Here is a 17433-nt window from a genome sequence, read left to right on the forward strand (position 1 = left end):
CTTGTAATTGATATCAACATTATTGGCTAAGATTGGTTTGAACCACATGTTTTGTTGATTTTATTCAACAACTTGCAAGCTTTTAGTTGTTGCTCAGATTATATTAAACATAAAATATAAAATCCTTGCTACAGTGAAAATTATACAAATGGTAAGGATAAAGTCAATACAATTATAATTTCAATAGTTGTTTTATTGGCAACAGTTTCAGACATTATGATAAATTACAATAGATTCTCTTATTTGTGTGTCTCTTTACAGTTTTTTGTGTATATATATTTACATAACCAGTCTTGGCTAATTTTTGGAAAATAGGAGAACGATAAAGGAGAAGGCGAAAAATAATGTAATGTTGTTACAAAAAAGGGGTTTAAGAAAAATATATGTATAGAAGCCCACAAAAAAGAAAAACATTGCTCCAGGTTTGATGAGGTTATGATTTGGAAATATCAATGAAATAGGAAAGTAGGGCAATTAAGGTGATTCGAAAGATAACTGAGAATTTATCTTTCATAATGGAGATGATGAATGGTCAAGAGGGGCGAGTTAGCTTCTTGTAGAGTAACCTTCCTCTGTACCACTATTGGGTGTACCTGTGCTAGTTGGAGTACCATAATCGGCAGGTGATGCAGTATTTGGTGAGGCTGAACTGGTTGATCCCATGGATGAGTTTGCTGACATTGACATTGACATTGCTGCTTTGGCTGCAGCAATGGAAAATAAATCTCCAGCTGAAGGTAAAGGTGCGAGACCACCGCTAATGGAAGGTAAAAGACTAAGATCAGGTAAATTTTGAAGATGTGATTTAAGTTCATCACGGACTTGACTAACAGATTGTAGTTTCTCTTTGAATTCAGCGAGACGTTGTTCGGCCAAAGTTAAAGAGTCTTTTTGATTTTTTACGAAAGCATAAAGCATATTGGAAATTTTTTTTCTTTCTTCAAGCTCAAGAGCAAGACGATTATTGTAGTCAGCAAGAATGATACAGGCCTCATTCACTTGGCGTTGTAACCTTTCCGCTGCGTCCTTATCACGTATCTTTTTGAGAAGACTAGCATCTGATACTTCGGGAGGTAGAGAGGCGATTTTTTCTCGAACATTTGCATCACTTGAAGCTGAATGTTCAAGTTCATGTAAAGCTGAAATTAGCTCTTCTGGGTCAATCACTTTTGCTATTGATGTTTCATTGACAGTTAACTTTGAGTCATCGAATTTAACGCTCCGTTCAATTTTGGTTCCATTATTGTCCGATTGCTTCGAGATTGCTTTTTTCATGCTATTTTTTGCGCCTGTGGTGGAATATGATGAAGTGTTTTTGATGGATGATGAGTTTGTGTTAGCTGTTGTTTTAGAGATGTTACTTTTATGAGATGCTTTGAACCTTTTAGCATCGTTGGCGACAGGTGTTGATGTGCGCTCTTTTTTGGTGGGTCCATTATTTTCGTCAGTAGAGCCATTTTTAGATGGTTTGAAATCATCTATGGCTTTACGCCATTCAGAAATTTGATTACTGTCATAAATATTTCTTTCACCCCAAACAGCAAGTATCCTTTCCAAGCCTTTCCAGGTTTTTTCGTCAGCCTCTCTGTCAACAAAAACAAAAATAAAAATTAATTCTATGAATAGCTTAACAGGGTGCATTTTTTCCTGAGCTGATTGATCAGCGAATAGATGATGTTGATCACAAAAAGCGGGTAATAAATTGAAAATAAGAAAAATACTTACTTAGCAACTGCTGCAAATGCTGCTTTCAAGGCTCCGGCAAACTCTTTGGTAAATTCAGGCCCCTTTTTCCGACTGTTCTGAATAACATCATTGGCTAAATACATGAAGGTCAATTTTCGACTAATAGTCGCTGTGAGTCAGAGAAAATAGAAAAAAGGAATATGAGTTTTCACAGGGAAAATGGATGAAGGGTATAAACAAATGTTCATTACTTTGTATTGCAATGTTATAGCTTACCTTTTTTAAGCTCTTTGAACCAGGTTTGTACAATTAATTTGTGATGTTTACGATGATGGATCAACCATAACGAAAAGGTCTGTATTGTTTGCGCTGAGCTATTCAAATCACCCAAACGTTTCTCCAATTGTTGACTTGTAAATCCAGACATATTTGTATATACTTGTGAGGAAGATATTGCAATATGGATATGTATATTTGTTGATTCACAGTAATGTTGAGTAAAGATAAGGATAAGAATAGATATTCTCAAATCTTAATATCAGATTTTTTTCGGCCTAAAGATGGATCGCTAAAACCAATAGCTATCAATTAGTAATCCATTGTTATTGATTCTGCAAGTTGTGCTAATGTTGTTGTTTTTCTTAATAATAACACTGAAGTAGAGCTGCTTGGTTGGCAATAAAATGGTCTGGTGGTTTGCTTCGAGATGGAGAAGATGGTTACGAAATAGTTGATTGTCAAGAACACTTGGTCAACAATCAATAGATACTTTTATAATTAGAATCGATAGTTGAATTTTTAAAAACACCAAGCAAAAAATACGAAAAGGCAAGAAAAAAGAGAACTAAATAAGAGTTTCAAAGAAGTAGACAAAAAAAATCCGCTTGTTGGAGATGGTGAATTAGATAAACAGCCACAGTATAGTTAATATCAAATAAATGATACACTTAATGATCAATAATTATGATCAAAGTAAACATTTAGAACTGACAAATTTAAATAAATTGAAAAAAAGGACGAAAAAATGTAGAAGATGAAAATAATCAAGATAAACACATCTGTAAACAAGCATTGAACAGATTGAAAGGGACCATCCAATAATCCGGTTTTGCTGAACCCGGTTTCTTTAAAAATAAGTAATTTTTGTAAAACACAATTTTTTAATTAAAGCAGATTAAACGATGAAATTTAAATTATTCGGATACGAAATTTAACCAGATTATACAAAATTAACAAGCAAAAATTTCCATTACATAAAAACATAAAACAAACAATGAGTACAACAATACCAACCATCAATTGATCCAGAAATTACGAAAGACAAAAAAGTGAACTTAATATTACAATGGATTGATTGTTAGATATTCAAGGATAAGAGAAAGTACAGAAAGCAGTTTTCCCATTAGGCTCTTGAAACAAACATAAAAGATGGATCAATGGTTCAAATTTTCTCATGAAAACAAATATGACTACACTATAACCATTAAAGTGTAATATAGATCACGTAATCGATGGAAAATTGATTACAAAATGAAAATTGTTAATCTTCGTAATCATAAAGACTGGAACAAAGCATTTCTAGTCCATCGACTTAACCACTCGTCCAAAACTACCGCATCACCAAAAAACGCCAAAACGCGACGCAACTAAAAATACGATCACTTTTTTGATGCAACCAAACAAATTGTTTTACCGCTAGTGAGGTAAGGTTTTATAGCTGCTAATTGAAACTCATCAATCATCTTGATTAGTTGTTTGTTGAACAAAACGTGTTTCATTGAATGAAACATTTTTAAACCAAAAAACTAATCAAGATTGAATTCATTTTTAATCACATTTCATTTTCCCTCAATCCCGTTATGCCAGCAGTCGTGGCCGAGTGGTTAAGGCGATGGACTTGAAATCCATTGGGATTTTCCCGCACAGGTTCGAATCCTGTCGACTGCGAAAACTTTTTTTTTCGATCGAACATGCTTCCAATTTCGACGATTACATAATGTTCCAATTGCTGAGTCTAGATTTTTGTTGTTGCTTGAAACTCGATTTCATCTTGAAACATAATTTGCATACATTGTACTTTTACTTTTGACTTTTCACAAATTGCTTGATTTGAATTTCACTTTTTTTGTTTCACCAAACTGGATCTGGTTAGGGTTGCCATTTTGAGGAAAGTTGATTCTTTATTCTGTTAAATTAGTTGGTCCAACTCTTGAAGTTATAAATTCATGAATTTCAATGTAACTTTTGTATTCCCTTGAAATATGTTTCTCTGAGCAAGTGGCAACTCGATTTTTATGCTTTTTGTCATCTTTCTTTTTTTCAGAAATTCCATCTCATCATTAGAAAGTCGAAATTTCTTGTAATTTGCTTGATTTCTACTTGTTTTTTTTTCACAGGTGTAATCTAATCTGGTTACAAAGGATTGACCTTTTTCCGCAATTAATGTTCCATTATTGTCAGCATTTGTTCAGATTCCGACTTTTCATCTTTCCAATATGTCCAATGTATATGATATAATTATGAAAGGCAACAATATAAAGTTGACACAAACCATGACCAGTGATGATAAAATTTTATGGACGATAACAAGAGGCTAAAGAAAGGATGAAAAGATGTTAGATATGTATTGATAATAAGAAAAAGTATACAACGATGAAGACAAGTCTACCTTCTCCATGGGGAGTAAAGTGAACAGAAAATAGGAATCACATTTCCCATCTTTTTACCTCCTTTATCCCAATCATTATCATTATCATCTTTATCATCTTGAACGTTTTTTTTCATCTCCTCCTTTGCCTCCTCCAATGACATATTTTTGTATAACCAAGTTAACTTTAATTCTTTGAGACAGTTTACAAGACTTGTTTTGCGAAATATGATTTTTTTTCTTGTTTGTTGATGCTCAAGATTATGACAGTTACATGTTCAAAATCACATAAACATTGAAACTCTATCTCAATTCACTTTACCTTCAACTGAATCTTCATTATTGAAAGTCACATCGAATCTTTCTGGTTTCCATTGAAATTACCAACATCGGTCAATTGTTGCTCATGATGTTCCCTTCAGAAATTCAGCTCAGTTTTCAGCAACTCTTTTAGTTTCCTCTTTAGTCCGGAAAGTGGTAATGATGATGGAAGTGCATGCATTCTGGTTATCCTTACAATCAGCATCTCGTCCTCCAACAATTATATCGCATTTATGAATTGACTTTATATCATTCAAGAGACTCTCACTTCTCTCAATGAATTTGCATTGATTTTCATCCAGAGTTATCGTTCCTTTTGAAGTCTTCATGATCAAATTATAATGACATAAATGTCAAACCAGGAGATAGGCATAAGTTGAGCAGTTTAATTGTTACCATGTGTGAATCAAACAATCGTATTGGATCAATTTACTGTTGTATAATTGAATTTCAATAACTCGTTTTGTTGTAACATTTTTTGTATGTAGGATGATAATCTCAAGTTGACAGGTTTACCAGATATTATTATCACTTGATTGATTTAATTTGCTTTTTTGATCATTTAACCATGTTGAGTCAAACTTTAGATGAAGAGATTTTTGTTGCTCTCAAGGCTGGGCTATCAATTAACAGCAATTGATGAGATAGATGATTAAACAAATTGAGCTATGATATTAACTCTTTTGTTTCAGTATTAGTGATGTATTTATAAATCACTTCCAAGCATAGCTTGTTTAAACTCCTTTGCATCCTTTATCCATTGTTAAATAGTTTTACTAATATAGTTCAGCGATTAATTTACTCTGGCAAAAAATGTCATTTCATTAAACGAAAAAGCATCTCATCTTCATTTGTTACCTTTCCTCAAATGAGATAGAGTTACGTTGAGTGGTAACTGTTGCTTTTCAATGAAAAATCTCAGGTGAATCTTATTTCTGGCAAAGCAACTTGAAAAAAAAGCCTGTTCTCCATGAAGATGAAACAAAGTTACATGTGATCCGGTTTGCTTTGCAGTCCATGAAGGGAAAGCGTAGTAATGGTTTTAATTTACGACTTGGGTCCTCAAAATGATCAAGCTTGGGGTTGTAATCGAAATCTTGTTCAGGTCTGAAATAAAACAAGAGGTGGATAAAATTAAAACAATAATTATGATAAAAAACAAAAGATAAAACATTTCACCATTTCTCAGTAACCAGTCGTTTGGGCAAAATTCCTGCAATTTTAATTGACAAGGATCTATCAAAATAGATAGAATAAAGAAGATTAATCAACCCATTCCTTTGACCGAAATGGTTAAACCATCCATTTTAACAGTTAATTGGCCAAGTTGAATGGTCAGTTGATGACAATGACAGAAGACAGAGATATAATGAAATAACAAGAAAAAAAAATTATAAACCATATTCTGAATGACAAATTATTCTGTAATAACAATATGACCGAGACTTACCCAAAATGAACCAAATAAATGTATTAATAAAAGCAAAGACACTTATTGCTAACTAAAGAGTTGAAGAGGAAATTAATTTGAGTCAATTATTTAGATTAACCTTCAGGTTATCTATGATTGAAATTAATGAGAAATATTTCTTCATTAGCACTTGTTTAAACAGTCAAAATATACCAAAAACATGAGAAACAGGAAAAAACAAACGTTATGAGGAAAGCATGAAATAAAATCGTAAGATCGCCTGAATAATTTCACGATTGAAACAGACTATTGGCACTTCAAGAATTAAACACAAATAGCGTAATAAAATGCTAAAAGACAGATAATAAATAAAAAGACAATTAAATTAGCATAACTGAGAGTTGACAAAAATCAAAGTCACTACAGCTGGTCATGTAATCTTTCATAATTGAGCTACGCAAATGGCGCTTAATTTTTTGTTTCAAGTTTTACGCTCTAAATTTAAAATTTAATGCTAAAAATAGTTATAATTGGAAAATCAGTTCATTTTCATATTGAAACAAAGATCTGGTGAACTTAATGAACCTTTAAAAATAGAGAAATATGATGATCTTTCATTGCCAATTTTATGGAGTATACGGAATTTGATTATATTGGTTTCGCATTTTAATTCCTGAATGAATCCCTCAACCTGATAATATAATAATAAGATAAAAAATTGATTCAAAATCACAAAATGAATTATTAAACAACTCTTAGGCTTAATCGTAATCCAATAATCTTATCGATTCCACTCACATCCATCATTTGGTACAGAAAAGCCAACGGTGAAATAATACATTTGGTTGTATTTAAACTTAAAGACCCAAATGAGAAAACCCAAACTTAACCCAATTTATCTTTGATTATTAAGCACTGATTATTCATTCAGTCTCAATGAATAACTATTATAATACAGTCTTCATGAATAGTCTGTAATATCAAAATAAAGGATACAATAGTCACCAATTTCAAGTCCAACCAATATTGGATTGATATAAAGTTTCATTGAATTGTAACACTTGTAGGTTGAACTACATTCACCAGAATTCAGTTACAGTTACAAATTAAGAACATATAACAGTTGAAATAAAAGGCTAATTAAATCGACAAAATTGATCATTTTATAATTGACGTTAAAATTACGATTAGTAAAAGCAGATTGATCAATAATTAAATAATATTGACAAAAAAGGTTCAAAATGTTAGCCAAAAAAATCATTAAGCCAGCTGAAGTGAAAGCTTGAATATGCCAAAGTAGAGAGCATTTGAAAATCTTGTTTCAAATTAATTATTCACTTTCATCTATCAAATCAAATCACAATCAAAATCCTTTTACCATGATAAACATGGATTTATTAGCAGAATCTATAGGAAAGACAAAATTAAATCATAAATAATGATTGAAGCAAAGGAAAAGATTTAAGTCTGAAATTGGATGATAACAATGATGAACCAATGGTAAGGTTATCATTTACCTTCCCTAATAATTAGTTAACCAGAATGCAAAAAGTACAGGGAAGAATGAGGAAAAAGGAACAAAAAATAACATTAAATCTTATTTTCTGCTATCAACTGATTTTACCTGATTTACATCTGATTTTTTTGTTGTCTCTGCCTTCCAGACTAGATATTTTATTAATTGATTTGCAATGCTGATTTGACTGATTGCACTTTTTTAGGTTTTTGGGTTGATCCATTGGATTGGTAATGCTTTTGTTGCCTTGGCCTTAACTTAATGGTTTAACTTAATCTTTGAACAAAACCTTTGATAATCTGATCAAATGTTGATAATCTGGTTCAAGGAATGATATCATGAACATGATCAGGATGATGGGTTTGCAGGATAATGTTAAGACAATAAGATGATGATAAGGATAGAAGATGTAAGATGAAATTGACCAGAATAAAAAGTGTATCAAATTGTTGATCTGTTGATTGTCTTGTTAGCTTTTATTAATAGCATTGATCTTAATGTTAACTGGTTGACGTTCAACAGTCAATGTTTCAAGTTGACAATGTTTCGTTGTTCACAATTAACAGAAGCAAATCACTTTAAAGTCCAGTTCATCATGAAAATCCAGAAAACAATCAATTGGAAAACCTTTCAATAATAAAATGAGACATTAGACAAAAATAGAGTCCAATTGAATTGGAAATCAACTCTAAAATTGATTCCTAACTGAAAAGATATCTGATAAAACCCAAAAACCCAGAAATTAAACTTGATCAAAACCAATGAATAAATCCTTTTGCCTTCCCAAAACCCAAACCCAAATGTTATCATATCATTGTAAATGTATTGAATAAAATGTTGAGTTTACCCAAAATCGACATCTTTTATACTTTGAGTGTTTCTTGAAATTAACATCAAATGAGTCTTAAAAATTGATATTTTCTTATTAAACCAGAAATAAAGGTTATAATGTTGACTGTCAAGAAAAGGTTGAAAAATAAGTGTTTGAATCTTGAAAATTAGTCTTCAGTTTGTGTGTTACCTTGATGAGTATAAAAGTAACTTGAAAGATCTATACAATTGAATATCTATTTTCACTCCAAATAATGCAGGGAGTTATCAGTATGTATCAAGCGTTTCGTATCAACATTGGGTTAGTTTTTTATATCAAACAAGTCAACATTGAAGTACATGTAAATATTGGAACACTAATGATGACGGTTGCTTAAACCACAGGAACTTGGTTGAATACAAGAAAAGAGCCAAAGTACAAAAGGTAACCTTTATTCATACTCATATCAGCACACACACACACACAACAGCCACAGTAAACTTGAAAGTAATAATTTATCAACGTTGAAACATATTCTTGATTAATCCTGAAAGTGGGATAACAAGAAGGCTACAACTGAGAAGCAAAAAGATTTGAGTTTATAAGCCAAAACTGGACTCAACTAAGCAGATTCGTTTGTTAATAAGATAAGGATTGGACTAACATGTTGATTCTTCAAGATTTGCCATGTTTATCATGATCTTTGTTAACAAAAGGATAACATTTTGTTTGGACTTCACATAATACCTATTATTTTGATCTTCATCCTCATCATCTTGAACATTACAAATCATATTCACCAAAAACAAGAGCAAAAAAATTGACTCCAAAACAGTGTTAAATATCAATATCACTAACAAATTAAAGTAATCAATTGTTTTAAATCAAAGGCTGGAATCGTGTTTAATTTTTCACATTCAACCTTCTAGACGATTCCAAGTACTGGGTGAAGATGATTGAGATGAAAAGTAAGGTGAAAATGAAAAAAAGACAACATTTTTTTACACACTGGGAGTGAAGGTGACAAGGTTAGGTTGGGTTAGTTGACGTATCATGTTGAGATTTATTAGCCTGTTGATATAGGCTAGTCATCTTCGTCATCATCATCTTTTTTGATTACGTTAATATTTAATCTTCAATATGATGAACAACAAGTTGGTTAATTCAGTTCCTGTGTGAGACAGAACGAAAAGTGAATGATTTTAATGCGCAAGATTAGCCTGTTATAAGGTAACAACTTTAACCGTAACAATCTCATCTTTACGGTTAAGGTTAAGATCATGTCTTCAGTCTTGCTGTGTAACTTTTTCTTGATTGTTTGTTAAACGTTAACCAAATTGTTTCACTAATTTTAATGTAGAATCAAAACATTTACCATTAATTGTACCAATTGTTGCAAGATTGAATCACTTTTATATCGTGTTGGGTCAACTTTTTTTCCTCTTCGTGTTTCTGGTCAACTTTTTGGGTGACTTTTTCTTCCAGTGAACTTTTTTTGGGTTAAAATTTGTCATTTACCATTTTCTGGTTTGAAACCCATTTCTCAATTGTTTTCAATTGCCAATTTTAATTTTTTCATTGGCATTGGTTCCAAATTGTTTCGTCTTAATTTCAACCTTCTTTTTCGTCTCTCCGTTCATCTTGTGTCTCCAATGCGGTGTAACTCGCTAATAGTAATTTACTTTTTTCTTGGTCTTCAACTAATTTCACCATTAACTGTCCAAGGTTTACCATTACCAAATTATGATCTTATCGATCCTGTCTCTTCCTCATCATCATCTTCCTCCTCTGGTGTCACTCAAATGCCACCGGAACCAGAACCGGATAACTTTGGCTTTGCTGAGGAGTCAACCTCACTTCCAATCAAACGATCAGGTAAAATCGGATCACCAGTCATGATGGTTAATAGACATCATCCATTACGCTTCCTTATTGGACAAATGATTCAAAGTCCAGGTAAGTCAACCTTTCCCATAAATTCAGATGAATTTCACCAGAAATCAGAGTCAATTGCAAGTCACAAGAAGAGAGTTCAATAAAAGTAAATCCATAAATCTATAACCTAAATGAATTAACCAACATTTTCCTGGAAAACCCAAAGTTGATCATTGAATATCTCAGCGAATCGATAGCCATTACAATTGAACTAATCAAGATTAAAGGTTGAAATGGTTCGTCATTACGAGTAAATTGATTAAAAATGGTAAAAAGAAACGAGAAAATAATTGCTTTTAATATTAAGATAAAAGTAAAAAGTGAAACTTGATATAAATTTGACTGAAATAATTATTTTACCCAAAAAAAGAAAATTTTAATCATATTCTTTTTCTGAACAATTGCGAAAAAAATTGAAATGATTGAATTGCATTGAACTGAAAATGCATGCTAGTTAATCATGGTTTGATTCATCAGCATTTTATTATCATTTGACCTAAAATGATGAATAGTTATAATCAATCTGTTGAATAACATGTTTATCAACTCTTTCACTTCCATTTACTTAATCAAATCCTTTATTGTCCAAATGAATGTCCAGTTTTCCAATCAACTCTTCCGGTCAACCAACACAATTGGAAACTATCATAAAACATGATGAACCATGTAAATCATCAATCAGGATAATTAACTTTACAATTGGAAAAAATGAAAAATCTAAATTAATTATTTTACTAATTTCACTTTTGCAGTTCATTTTATTTCCATTAATTTTGTAAAACATTGGGTTCAACTATTTATATTTCATGGTTAATTGATTGTTCAATTTTAATCAATTAAACAACCATTTCAATCTTTAAACTTTTTAATTGATCTGAACAATTTATTTCGTTCATTTTTGTTAACTTAATTTGTAGGTTTGCTTCTGACCGCAATGGTGAACTTGATTGATGAAGTGAACATGAAAAACAACGAGAATTAATTGTTGACTTTTGTTGTTTCCAAACCTGTTGAATGGTTTCAATTGTTTCATAATTGTGCAAATGACATTTTATAATAATTAATTACTGTAACAATCAAACCCAAATGTGAAACCTAAATAAGGTTGAGACTGGAGTTTACAAAAGCCTACGTTGAGATGGCATTGAGATGCTCAACTTGAGAAGTTACAATTTGTTTCTTTGGCTAATTACTTAATGGATTATTTAGCGAATTAGCGAATAGTTGTTCTTATTTTGTACAGTTATGTTTAGCAATTTGGTTGTTTTGAATCGTAAAGGCTGTTCTTGAAGAGCCGAAATTTGCCTAAAAAGTAGAGTTGAGTTGATGAAAGACAAAATAGAGTTGAGCGAGGGGAAAAATATATAGATTTTGTGGTTTCGTTGGTAAATTTGACCTGAAAGAGGCAAAAGTTTTCGCAGTCGACAGGATTCGAACCTGTGCGGGAAAATCCCAATGGATTTCAAGTCCATCGCCTTAACCACTCGGCCACGACTGCTGATATAACGGGATCGAGAGAAAATAAAATCTCATTAAAAACAAATTCAATCTTTAATAGTCTTTCAGCTCAAAACATTACATTGAATAAAACACGTTTCGCTCAACTAAAAGCTAATCAAGATGATTGATGAGTCTCAATTACTAACCACTTGAATGCTAATCGTTTCAACTTGTAACGTTGCAACGAATTCGTCAGTTTCTCAATTCAACTTCACGTTTTACCAACTTCTTGATATGCCAGCAGTCGTGGCCGAGTGGTTAAGGCGATGGACTTGAAATCCATTGGGATTTTCCCGCACAGGTTCGAATCCTGTCGACTGCGAAAACTTTTGCTTCGTTCAGGTCAAATTTACCAACGAAACCAAAAAATCTCTATATCCTTACCTTCGCTCAACACTATTTTGTCTTTCATAAACTCAACTCTACTTTTCAGGCAAATTTTGACTCTTCAAGAACAGCCTTTACGATTCAAAACAACCAAATTACTAACCATAACTAAACAAATCAAGAACAACTATTCGCTAATTTGCTAAATAACCAATTAAATAATTAACCAAAGAAACAAGTTAAACCCCTCAATACCATAAACTCAAACTTATTTAGGTTTCACATTCGGGTTTGATTGTTAAAGTGATTAATAATTATAAAATGAGATGTATTGATGGACGAAGCTCCAATTTTCATCGGCGCTATCAAAGATTTGATGAGCGATACCTTCAAATAGCAGGAAAATTCACATATTTGATGTTGAAATGTGCGAAGTTGAAGTTCGTTTTTGTAATCTTTCAACGTTAGAGTAAAACTAAGAATCTCCAGATGGATTTCGCGAATGAAGATACAGCTTGAATGAGTTTGATACTGAAATTGTTGTCTCAAACACTTTTACAGTTCAGTTTTGAATGATTTAGATTATGAAATTAGGTTTATGTTAAGAATCGCTGCCTAAGACCTGAACATTTAAGCTAAGAGCTGAAACTTTGTGGGTTTGTAGGGATATAAAAACTGAGTCCATAGACACTGTTGAAAAATTTCTCAGATCAATAGTTTTCGAGAAAATCGAGATTAATCGATTTGTACCAAAACTGGCCGTTTTCGGCAACCATATGAGTTAGAGATCAGAAACTTATTATTTAGGGATAAGAAATCGTTTGCACACCTAATGAATTGAATAATTTTTTCAATGCATAGTTAGTTCTCTTGATATTGGCCATTGGCCTCAAAACTTTGAACCCCAATATTTCGAGAATGGTACCATTTACCATCATTATTCTTTCACCAATTAATTTCTGTACTAATTAATAATTCAATTTACATAATAATAATAATAATAATAATAAATCGAGGTTAAAGTTGAAACTTCGATCGCGTTTTGTGCAATTATGGAATCAGATTATTTCATCAAACTCATTTTTCTTGATCAAACTTTTAGTTGTCAACTTAAAAATGCACTTATTTTGAGCCATAAAACTTTTCAGTTTCGACAAAACAGATTAGTTCGATTTTCATTAAAACTGGCCGTATTCCGTAACCATTTAAGTTAGAGATCTTCAACTTATTATTTGTCGATAGAAATTGCTTGCCCACATCAAGGATTGAATAATTTTTCAAATTTATTTTTAGTTCTCTAGATATTGATCACTGGTCTTAGAACTTTAAACCTCGATATTTCGAAAATGGCAAAATCTACAGTCATCATTTTCTCACCAATCATTAGATTCTGTTATGAATAAATGCTAATATTATGCTGAAATAGATTGGAATGTTAGTTGATTCAAGCTCGTGGTAAAAAGGTTACTGCATTATGTTGTTAGATTTTATAATTGATTTTTAAAACGTCGTTTTTTTTAAATGTCTAACAAAACATAAATCTTAGGATTTTCAAGAAAGATATTCGTTCTTAAATGAAGTAGCTCAGATTTTTTCTGATATTAAGACATATCATGTTAAAGCTCATAATAAAATCTGATGATTGGTGAAAAAACCATTGCTTTAGATGCTACCATGCTCGAAATATCGAGGCTGAAATTCTTGAGGCCAATGGCCAATATCAAGAGAACCAAAGCTAAATTGAAAAAATTATTGATTCCATGATTTGTGCTAACAACTTCTATCCCCAAATAATAAGTTTCTGATCTCTAACTCATGTGGTCACAGAAATCGATCGAGTTAACTGAAAATATCATTTGATCTATTTCAAGATACACAAAATGTTATTTCTCAAAAGAAGACCATTTTTTCGGTTGAGCATCAAAATTTACACATGTGAAATGAGTTAAATGGAAAAATTTGCTTCCAGAGCTGCACAAAAGGCGATCGAAGTTTCAACTTTGACTTCGATTTTCTCGATAACTATCAATCATGTGAATTGTTTAACAGTATCAAAGTACTCAGTTTTTATTGCCCTAGAAAGTCCCGCTTAGATAAAACTTGTAAGTGAAATGATCGACCCTTTGGCTGTACTTCTTGCATTTCATGTGCAACTTTTACCAGAAAATTAGTTTATTTACCAAGATATTGGTTTAGATGAGTTTATTTTGTTGAATATGATGTTTCTCGTATATTTACAACCCGTAAAATACAGCCCAAACGTACATGTTGAAATTTATTAAAGCGAATTGAATTATTAATCATTAAAGAGATAAATTAGAGCAATAATAAAAACTGTAGATTTTACCATTTTCGAAATATCGAGGTTTAAAGTTCTAAGACCAGTGATCAATATCTAGAGAACTAAAAATAAATTTGAAAAATTATTCAATCCTTGATGTGGGCAAGCAATTTCTATCGACAAATAATAAGTTGAAGATCTCTAACTAAAATGGTTACGGAATACGGCCAGTTTTAATGAAAATCGAACTAATCTGTTTTGTCGAAACTGAAAAGTTTTATGGCTCAAAATAAGTGCATTTTTAAGTTGACAACTAAAAGTTTGATCAAGAAAAATGAGTTTGATGAAAAAATCTGATTCCATAATTGCACAAAACGCGATCGAAGTTTCAACTTTGACCTCGATTTAAGCGAAAACTATTGATCTGAGAAATCTTTTAATAGTACCAATGGACTCAATTTTTATTGCCCTACAAACCGCAGCAAGTTTCATCTCTTTACTCGAATGTTCGAGCCTTTGGCAGTACTTCTTGCATTTCATTTGCAACTTTAACCAGAAAAATGGTTTATTTAGCAAGATATGTGTTTAAATGAGTTTATTTTGTTGAATAAGATGTCTCGCGTTCATTTACAGCCTCAAAATCATAGCCCAAACGCACTAATTGAAATTTATTGAAGTAAATTGAATTATTAATTAGTAGAACAATGAATCGGTGTAAGAATAATGATTGTAAATGGTACCATTCTCGATATATTGAGGTTCAAAGTTTTGAGGCCAATGGCCAATATCAAGAGAACTAACTATGCATTGAAAAAATTATTCAATCCATTAGGTGTGCAAACGATTTCTTATCCCTAAATAATAAGTTTCTGATCTCTAACTCATATGGTTGCCGGAAACGGCCAGTTTTGGTACAAATGGATTAATCTCGATTTTCTCGAAAACTATTGATCTGAGAAATTTTTCAACAGTTTCTATGGACTCAGTTTTTATATTCCTACAAACCCACAAAGTTTCAGCTCTTAGCTTAAATGTTCAGGTCTTAGGCAGCAATCCTTGACAAGAATCTATTTTTCTATTATAACTTAAGTCATTGAAAACTTGGCTGTAAAAGTGTTCTGTACCTTAATTTCACTATCGATCTCATTTAGGTTTCAAACTTTCTTCGAGAAATGCATCTGAAGATTCTTAATTTTACTTCCACGTTGAATAGGTCATACATAAGTCTAAGAAGTGTCAATTTTTAACTCAAATGGTCGAGTTCTCAGCCATACTCCTTCCAATTCAAGAAACCATTTATTCATAAGATTAAAATTGTTCACATAATTCTAACAACAATTAACTATTATTTCGAACACAAAATCTGATTAAATGTCTTCTCTTCTGACAATTAGCAGCGTGAGTCGTTAAATTCCATCCATTTACAGCCAATTTAATGTAAACAACGAGCTTATTGAGTTGAAAAATTGTTTGGCAATGTTTAGTTAGACTGAACAGAATCGTTCTGGTTGACGTGTTTCTCACTTTGTTACAACATGCAAATGATTAGACCATAGCTACAACGAAAGGTCAACCTTGATTAACAATCAAAACTCGATTTAAACATGCAAACTCATCAAACTTGTTCCATTATTCTTGATCAAAATAGCGAATTGAAAAAAGTCAACCTTTTGTTTACTTTTTGAAAATTGGATGAAATGCAGCTTGCAATTAATTAACTTTTCATCACAATCATTGCAATCGCTACAGTAGATTCAATTTATAAATTGACTGCTAACAGGATTGATATTATATGATATATATTTGAAGCATATCACAATTCAAAATTATGACAAGAATGAATTATTTTTAGACAAAACATTGAAAATTCAGGATATTGGTTTGACATTTAATTACACAACCAGGTGGGATTTAAAGTTAATGGATAAGATCAATGGTTTGCTATGGCGTTGAACTTTCTGAATGTTTCTGTTCAAAACTCATTTGGTGATTCCAATTTTACTTATTTTTGTGCTTTTTATTCTTGATTTTTTCAGAGACATTGGATGGACCTTACCAAAGAGGTCGAAGGTATCGAGATCATGATAAAAGCTTCATACGATTTGGTCGAGCAGCGGTTCAAAAAGCATTGGCTTTATGGTCAAGGGAAAGTCGTAAAAGACCTGAACAAAATAATGATACTTATTTTCTTCGATTTGGCCGATCTTCTCAATAAAATAATCTAACATGTTTATTAAATGATTATTATAATTAACTGATTATAAAGCTTACTTATTCAAAATTTAACCTTAAAAAAAGAGGAAAGCAAAAAAGGTTAGATATTCAACTGAAACTACACTCATTAAAGTTAAATTGTTTGCAATTTAATTCTATTACAAATTTCTGTAGATTTAGACTGGATTCATCTTTTACCCATTTTTAAATATAAACTTGATCGTCGTTTAACGTTGATAATCAACCATAATTGTGTACAATATTGTTAATAATGTCAGCAATCTTTGTAAAGGGCATGATTCAGGCTTGGAAGGAGAAAGCAAACCTTAAGGTCGCCATTTTCTTTACGCTTCTTCTAACTTCATCTACTTGATATTAAATATAATTGTCCTTTTTTGATGTTTCAATCAATTTACTTTATCCTCTTAAATCAATCTTTTAATTCACCAACAGATTTAACTTTTACATCATCTAATCGTCTTCGATCTTCCATATTACAGCAAGAAAACAGGGTTTTCATTTCATCTCTTCAGGGAAAGATGGAATTGGATTTAATCATGCTTTTTTCACTTTCATATAATATGTATCATTTTGATATAACTGGATATAAGTTTAAAAAGTCAAGCCTCTTTGATTCGCGATACATAATAGTTATAATTGATGATTATTAGTTTTCGATGAGTGCTTGGGTTTGAATCCTTATCAGGTTGACCTTCGTTTCAATGTATGAAAATGTAATAAGTGTAATTTTTCAGCTCCAGTCTAGTGATGTTACATCTGATTC

At 31.6% G+C, this 17433-nt stretch overlaps 2 protein-coding genes, 1 long non-coding RNA gene and 3 other non-coding genes across 6 annotated transcripts; 3 read left to right on the forward strand and 3 right to left on the reverse strand.

The window, feature by feature from the left end:
• Nucleotides 1-172: 172 nt before the first annotated feature.
• LOC107367360 (regulation of nuclear pre-mRNA domain-containing protein 1B) lies at nucleotides 173-2715 on the reverse strand. Its single transcript, XM_025161887.2, has 3 exons — nucleotides 1963-2715; nucleotides 1726-1855; nucleotides 173-1585 (listed from the first exon to the last, which is right to left on the reverse strand). Exons 1-3 carry the CDS (start codon nucleotides 2111-2113, stop codon nucleotides 547-549), a joined length of 1320 nt encoding a protein of 439 aa, XP_025017655.1. The 5' UTR covers nucleotides 2114-2715; the 3' UTR covers nucleotides 173-546.
• A 111-nt stretch (nucleotides 2716-2826) lies between these two features.
• LOC149094463 (uncharacterized) lies at nucleotides 2827-6475 on the reverse strand. Its single transcript, XR_016198138.1, has 4 exons — nucleotides 6105-6475; nucleotides 5834-5932; nucleotides 4413-5761; nucleotides 2827-4279 (listed from the first exon to the last, which is right to left on the reverse strand). It is a non-coding gene; the product is annotated as an uncharacterized LOC149094463 (long non-coding RNA).
• TRNAS-UGA (transfer RNA serine (anticodon UGA)) lies at nucleotides 3552-3633 on the forward strand. Its single transcript has one exon. It is a non-coding gene; the product is annotated as a tRNA-Ser (tRNA).
• Nucleotides 6476-9583: 3108 nt separating the features above from the next.
• Nucleotides 9584-17043, forward strand: LOC107367206 (uncharacterized). Its single transcript, XM_015934887.3, has 2 exons — nucleotides 9584-10348; nucleotides 16472-17043. Exons 1-2 carry the CDS (start codon nucleotides 10045-10047, stop codon nucleotides 16648-16650), a joined length of 483 nt encoding a protein of 160 aa, XP_015790373.1. The 5' UTR covers nucleotides 9584-10044; the 3' UTR covers nucleotides 16651-17043.
• Nucleotides 11744-11825, reverse strand: TRNAS-UGA (transfer RNA serine (anticodon UGA)). Its single transcript has one exon. It is a non-coding gene; the product is annotated as a tRNA-Ser (tRNA).
• TRNAS-UGA (transfer RNA serine (anticodon UGA)) lies at nucleotides 12068-12149 on the forward strand. Its single transcript has one exon. It is a non-coding gene; the product is annotated as a tRNA-Ser (tRNA).
• Nucleotides 17044-17433: the final 390 nt, after the last annotated feature.

The sequence above is a fragment of the Tetranychus urticae genome, chromosome 1, assembly GCF_039701765.1.
Source record: "Tetranychus urticae isolate SD_2017Ah chromosome 1, NJAU_TeUrti_SD_1.0, whole genome shotgun sequence".
NCBI lineage: Eukaryota > Metazoa > Arthropoda > Arachnida > Trombidiformes > Tetranychidae > Tetranychus > Tetranychus urticae.

Bases quoted from the DNA above. Each gene is read 5' to 3' on its own strand.
- LOC107367360 (XM_025161887.2), bottom strand. From the start codon at position 2,113: ATGTCTGGATTTACAAGTCAACAATTGGAGAAACGTTTGGGTGATTTG. The intron at 1,856-1,962 runs GTAAGCTATAAC...TCTGACTCACAG, and splicing joins GTTCAAAGAGCTTAAAAAAG to CGACTATTAGTCGAAAATTG. The intron at 1,586-1,725 runs GTAAGTATTTTT...TTTTGTTGACAG, and splicing joins GCATTTGCAGCAGTTGCTAA to AGAGGCTGACGAAAAAACCT.
- LOC107367206 (XM_015934887.3), top strand. From the start codon at position 10,045: ATGCGGTGTAACTCGCTAATAGTAATTTACTTTTTTCTTGGTCTTCAA. The intron at 10,349-16,471 runs GTAAGTCAACCT...TGATTTTTTCAG, and splicing joins ACAAATGATTCAAAGTCCAG to AGACATTGGATGGACCTTAC.